Below are 6714 nucleotides of genomic sequence, written 5' to 3'. Positions count from 1 at the left end.
CCGCGACCGGTCACCGGGCGTTCGCCGTGTGGTCGCCAAGCTTTCCCTCCTCCACTTCCGCCGTTCCCTTCCTCTCTGGACTGTACGGTTAATTGTGGCGTTTGCAATCCATGTGGTGTATTACCCCGCAAGCTACGTACACTTTCCTTTCCTCCCATCCCATGGCACTATCCGGTCGGTACTATAGTTGCACAACTGAACTGATGACTCACCAAGCATCGACGCCGGGCAACTTTAGTTTAGGTGTGTCCTCTCAACTCAGGGCATGTACAATCGTGACATATGTATACAGATGCCTCATGACAAATAAGAGCTTAAGGCATCTATATTGACTTTTTCTCCCCAACGCAAGCTATGACTAGTGGGCATCATCAAAGAATACAAAAGTCGACTCTTATTTTACACATGCGTCCTTACTCTCCACTTTAACTTTTTTAACTTTATGCATCGGATCACATTTTTTCATCTCAAGCAACAGCCTCCTACCAAGGATCCCGCTACACCATCTGATCTATTGTTTCTGATATCCGGTCCTACATGACCTGCGAGGCATCACCCTAGCTAGGACTATGCATCGGTCATGCCCTCACCAATGGGCCTGATAGAAACAAAAACAAAGACTAATGAATATCACATGCATTAACTGACACGTACGCACGATGCCAACGGTGCTGCAACACCAACCGTGCAACTCATGATGAATTAACTAGAGATGCATGCATGCTTGTTTTTCCTCTCGGATATGCTTGCACCATTGAAACTAATACTCCCTTCACTCCTAAATATAAGTTTTTAGACATTTCAATATGGATAACATGGGGATGTATATAGACATATTTTAAAGTGTGAATTCACTCATTTTGTTCTGTATGTAGTCTATATTGAAATCTCTAAAAAAGATTTGTATATATGAACGAAGGGAGTAAAACGCAAGCCTGTGTATCGTACGACCACCGAAAGAAAAATGCACAACATGTGCGAGGCAACAAACAATGTTGGAGGAAAGCATCAACGCGGCCTCGAGGTGGACCCATTTTTGTTATGTGCGTAGATCATCGTGAAACTCGAGTGTCAGATGATCGAGAATCAATCGACCAGATAAATGGTACCGTCCGGGCGACTCAAGCAATGGAGCTTTTTCTGTCTTCTTTGCAACTGGATCTGTTGGTCTAGGCCTCGTACTGCAACAACTCTGTGTATAGAAAGTTCCTTCTCCCTTCAGGTCCAAGGACCAGGTGCTTTGTGCTTTATTCGGTCTGCACTGCAGTACCCTGGGCCCTCCTCGGCGACCTTGCGCTACACATGTCGTAGCGACCTAGAGTAGTCTAGCTCTTATTGACCGTATCAAGTAACCACAATGTAATCTGGTTCACTTTCCAGCAGTAGTAGCTTTCAGGCAGGAAGTGCTATTCTGAGCTCGAGCTCAGATGCACTCAATATCACAGTCGTTCGCTAGCATCAAGATTCACAACTTCCCATGTATATTCCTATGTATTCGGCCAATCTATTTCCGGAGCGGGGCCCGCCTACCTACCCCAATTAATGTCACGGGCGTCATCTCAGAGTAACCGGCTCAGACGGGCCTGCAACCAAGGGCCACGGCTCAGCCCCCATCCCACTAACGGCCGCCGTCCACACCAGCCCCTTGATTTACTGCAACTCACCAACCACCCCCTCCTCAAGATCCTTCCTGCTCTTCTCCTCTCCTCGTTCTCTTCAACCAACGCGCCGCAAGAAACCAGATCGCCGGTCATGACCTCCTCATCTTCTTCCTCGCGCCCTAGGGAGATACTCCTGCTCATTCCTTGTCCTGATTGTGGTGGCTAGGTCGTCACCTTCGTCGTCCCGGCCCTCCCGGGCTGGAGTCCGGTTCTACAAGTGCTTCAACAAAATGTAAGATTTCAGTTCCACAAACATAACACGTGCTTTCTGATACTAGATTTACCTTGTTTTGCCCCATGCCCGCAGGCTGTACTCTGTTCATTCATGAGATCCAGTTACACGTACCTGCCGGAGCTGAGTCGCCATGGCCTCTCCCACCGGCACGGATTGCAGCAGCCTCTATCAGTGCATCCAGCTTCGTCTCTCCACCAGTGATCTCGCCGGGAGCAGCATTTCCCTGCCGGCACCGAGATCGAGCACCAAGCCCCACATCGGCAGATCTACCTGCTCAGCCACAGATTCAGCAGATGCACATTGGTGCTCCTCGCCGGCACTAACCACCTGCTTGTCCTGGCGTTGTTGGTCCTAATTTTGGGCAGCAAACCAGTTAAACGGTCCTTTAGCTAATTAGCCTGAGTGTTGTCCCAAATGTACCACGAACTATGCAATCTGTCATTTAGATTTGGAAGGACGCGCTAAGCCCTTTGTCATCAGCCCTGATGGTTCTTTTGTGTCTGTATATAGTCTGCTGTAATCATGGGTTCTACTAATAAAATACGACCGGCGCCACACATGGAGTAGTACTAAGCTCTGCAAATCATTGCGCCTGCGTTTTTTTTTTTCAAGTTCCACCAGCTACAGTTTTTTTTTAACTTTGAGACCTTTTTCTAACAACACTTTGACACTAGTCACATCACTACCTTGGTCTACGTGCTGACCGACCACCGTATACATTCACTAGCTACACCGGCTGATCAAGTACATCACACCCACTCGATCTACATGCATGCTGCGCAGTGTGCCATCTAAGGTTTGATTTGGTTCTCCTGATGTTTGTCGCGCATGCCGCGCAGTTGGTAGACCAAGGTTTTTCCTACCCAAATCAGATGTTCATGCCAAACTGAATTTTATTGTCAGTGATGCATCTTAGTTTGTCGATCTCTCCATTATGCAGTACTTTCAGATACCATTCCACGCACATATATTATCATATCTAATTATATTCTCATCAGAAGATATCATGCTCTACCATCTATTAGTACCGCTAGATCTGATTGATTTATTAACAAAAATTATTATGTGCTCATGTATTAGATGACCAAATTGCTCTGCCAACATCTGCTCAAACGTCAACCAATGACTGTTGTAAATTAAGGATTTTTAACTACAAACCTTTTTGCATGTAAGCCAGCAGATGTGATTATATCCAGCATTACTGCATAACTGTGCACAAAGGAAGTTGTTGACATCAGTATTTTTCCAAACATTTCACAGGAATCTTTATTTGACCAGTCCTACGAGTCACAGTTACATTTTCAAGATTTTTCATGCTTTCTATGACTGGTCAATCTTACTGTCCTTATTCCTTACTGGGGGAGACGGCTGCTGAGGACGTACCCACACGTAGCCATACATCAGAACACACCGGAGACCCCCCAGCACCAACATCACATATCTCTGCTAAGCATGCCGTAGAAGTTACTGAGTCCTTTGATGAATTCAAGCGATGGCTTGCTACCACTATTCTAGCAGATCAACCCAGAAGCAACAGTATGGGAAATGTACTCTTTTGCTGAGAGAACTATAAAGAATCATCATAATCCTAATCAGGAATTTTAGGTGCTTATCAGCATCACATTGATATTGCTGATGAAAGGCTATACCACCGAATCTTAACCGGAGGACTGCCACCCTCCCCGCCATGCCGAATTATTCATTTTTTGGAAAATTATGTGCACCTTCAACATTTCCAACAACATCTTTGCTACAAATGCATGACTGTCGACCATCCAGGCTTGCACTAACCTGATGAACCACTGAAATGTGTATCCAGGTTCGCTCTCGCGACGCTCAATTCTCCCACATGGGCTACTCCCGATATCGGCTGGTCCCAGGGCCTTTGTGAGTCCCATGTCCGTGCGGAGCAGCGTCTGCAATTGCAGAACATTTATGTTTACTATCTAAAGAAAACTAGTCCTTACAAAATATAGTGGTCACGGGCATCACGGAGGCACGTACCAACTCCACCGCGTGCTGCACTCCTGACATGGCTGACGGTGGTTCTTCCACCCTCCTTTGACCTCGCCGCCACGATGTCATTTGCAACTAATGTATCCAAACCATCTACGTTGCTACCAGGTAGATGTGCAGGCTCGTGATCATCTTCGCTTGCTGCATTCCATCATCACTAGAACTGTCTTCACTCAGGATTTCGATGGGCATATCGTCTCCACAGTGTTCGAGAACCTCACTCTCCTCTGCCCCTTGGATCCCGTTTCCGACTTCTTCCCTTTCCGCCTCCAAGACCACTTCATGGAATTCATGTTCCCTGCCCTGGAGGCACCACCAACGCACCCCCGTCCCGCAAAGCAAAGTTGTTGTTAGTAAATATTCAAAGTGCATTCTCAAAACACAAATTTTAAATTTTCTTCCATGTATGAACTCTCCCCGGCATGTTCATTCACCTGAACAGCTGCATCTACATTTGCAAGAGCAGCTAAATCACTGTCAGCATATTTCACAGTTGTGGTACTGTTTCTACTTGAAAAAATTGTAACCCTATGGCATGATACGCTCAATATCTACTCTACTCTGTTTAGTAACCTACCTCTACGCCCACCCTCCATGGGGCTTCTTTCCCGACCTGCAGGTTTTGCCGCCTGAGCAAGAATTCTGTTTGCTGGCACATTGGTGATCTGAGCTTCAGTAGCTGCAGAAACACACAAATGGCTTAGATGACTACTAAAAAACGGCTTAGATAACAGTTGTCCAGTTTATGACCACCATGATTTACTGTATCTCATTTTCCTTCAGCCGCACTTACCATTTTGATCATACAGTGTTTGATACATCATTGCAACATTGGTGTCTTTTTCCTCTTGCTCCCTTAACTTACGGTGCTTCTCAACAAGTGAATCATTATCCGTGCCTGAGACTTCTTGGTGCCCATCATTTTTGCCATACATTTCCTGATACATCTTCACGACCTCTGCATCTTTCTCCTCTTGCTCTCTCAACCTTCTATCTGTCTCAACCAGTTTAGCATGCTCAGGATCAGACCACTCTTCAAAATTAACTTCATCGTTGCGTTCACTGTCAGAGATGTCAATAATCCCTTCAACCAAACCCATCTGCACATTCAATGCCGATGCACGGGATTCTCTCTCCATCTGATCTGCAAAAAACATGCACAAAATATTAAGCACACACTTAACAATTACTTTCTCATGTCGGCGTCAATAATATTTTTCAAAACAAACATTTTCTTTGTGCTCACATTTCACATCCAGTTCTGCTTGAAGTTGCAGCAAGCTGATCATTTAGATGCCCAGCAGCATTTCTGCCTAATCTCAAAAGGCTGTCATGTAAGGATGTGTTCTCATCTTGTATTTGTCCAGCAGCATTTCCCATCCTCTCTCAAATTCCTTACAGCCTTCTGAAACACACTGATTCGAGTTGAGCAAGGTGTCCTGCTTGGTGCAGCAGCACCAATCCTCAGTCTGCAAACACCAAATAGTAAGCATGAATTATCTGAATGCACTGTACTTACTCCTCTGAACCCAGAGAGCTATAGCTCCCTGATTTCTTTAGTGCAGTCAATTTTTCTTTATTAAAATCTATGTATCTCTCGTATGAAGGAGTTTTCAACTGAATGCAGCGAACTAACTACTCTGACCCCTGAAAGCTATAGGCGCCTGATTTTTTTAGTGTTGTCAATTTATGTTTACTAAAATCTTTACATGTCTGATGACAGAAGGAAGTTTTTCCTTATCTGAATGTCAATTATCTGAATGCAGTGTACTAACTCCTCTGAACCCAGAAAACTATAGCTACCTGAATTCGCTACTACTGTCAATTTTTTTCTTTACTAAAATCTTTGCATCTCTCATATCAGGGAGTTTCAAATGAATGCAGTGTGCTAACTATTTCTGAATCCAGAAAGCTATACCTGCCTGGTTTCTGCACTGTTGTCGATTTTTATTTACTAAAATCTTTGCATCTCTGATGGCATAAGGAAGCTTTTCCACTGACCTCTTATTCCATCGGGGTACCTGGGGATTCATCTTCCCCGTCGAGAGCTCAGAGCCTCGGACGTCAGATCCCTTCTGCCCGCTGTGGCCTCCGCCGCTCACAAGATCTGTGCTTCGCCGCTCTCCGCCGCCATCTACTGTTCCGGCAGCCTCTGCTGCTCCGGCACACCGTCATCCGCAACTAGAGGCGCAGGCACCAACCCCTCTCCCTACCTCCTCAAGCAGAGCAGATCTAAATCATGCGAGAAAAGCAACCGCAGTCAACAAGCTAAACCAACACCCAAAGAGTGCAGACAATCTCGCCGGCGGAAAGAGGATCCACGTACCTGCCTATTGGTTGCATCAAAAACTCCATGGTGGATCGCCGCCGCCGCTCCAGACCTCTATCTCCCCGTCGTCGCCTTCAAAACGCCACTCGCTTTGCAAGACACGACGCTGGACCCTCCATTCAATTCGACTCTGGGGCGGCCAGACGGAAAAGCAAACTTCCTGATTCACGGATCAGACGGCGGCTTCGATTCTGATCCATGGAACACCGTCCTGGCAGGAAACTGCCGTCCGTCCGAGCGTTACCTCCGGCCCACTACACAACGCTGCCACGTACGTATTACGCAACAGTACTCAATTTCTGGAAGACCACCGACGCTCGTATAAAACTACAGGCACAGATCTGGAGACGCTAACCAACGATGTGGATAACGAGCGCATTTGAGCTCGCGCTCAGTTACTCCACGTCCCTTTCAGGCCTTCTTTGTTTTCATCTCTGCGTTTTCTCCAGAGCTAGCAGCTAGCTAGCTAGCAG

The 6714-nt window shown here is 46.3% G+C and overlaps 1 protein-coding gene and 1 long non-coding RNA gene across 2 annotated transcripts; both read right to left on the bottom strand.

Annotated features, from left to right (window-relative positions):
- Positions 1 to 1554: 1554 nt before the first annotated feature.
- LOC119310716 lies at positions 1555 to 4235 on the bottom strand. Its single transcript, XR_005150734.1, has 4 exons — positions 3901 to 4235; positions 3688 to 3812; positions 2008 to 2247; positions 1555 to 1881 (listed from the first exon to the last, which is right to left on the bottom strand). It is a non-coding gene; the product is annotated as an uncharacterized LOC119310716 (long non-coding RNA).
- Positions 4236 to 4286: 51 nt separating this feature from the next.
- On the bottom strand, positions 4287 to 6114 carry LOC119350757. The gene is made up of 5 exons (XM_037618429.1): positions 5914 to 6114; positions 5159 to 5381; positions 4706 to 5056; positions 4490 to 4591; positions 4287 to 4360 (listed from the first exon to the last, which is right to left on the bottom strand). The coding sequence occupies exons 2-5, from the start codon at positions 5199 to 5201 to the stop codon at positions 4287 to 4289; spliced, it is 570 nt and encodes a 189-aa protein (XP_037474326.1). The 5' UTR covers positions 5202 to 5381; positions 5914 to 6114.
- Between the last annotated feature and the right edge of the window lie 600 nt (positions 6115 to 6714).

Source organism: Triticum dicoccoides, chromosome 1B (assembly GCF_002162155.2).
Source record: "Triticum dicoccoides isolate Atlit2015 ecotype Zavitan chromosome 1B, WEW_v2.0, whole genome shotgun sequence".
Classification (NCBI taxonomy): Eukaryota; Viridiplantae; Streptophyta; class Magnoliopsida; order Poales; family Poaceae; genus Triticum; species Triticum dicoccoides.
This window is presented reverse-complemented; position numbering and strand designations above follow the sequence as displayed.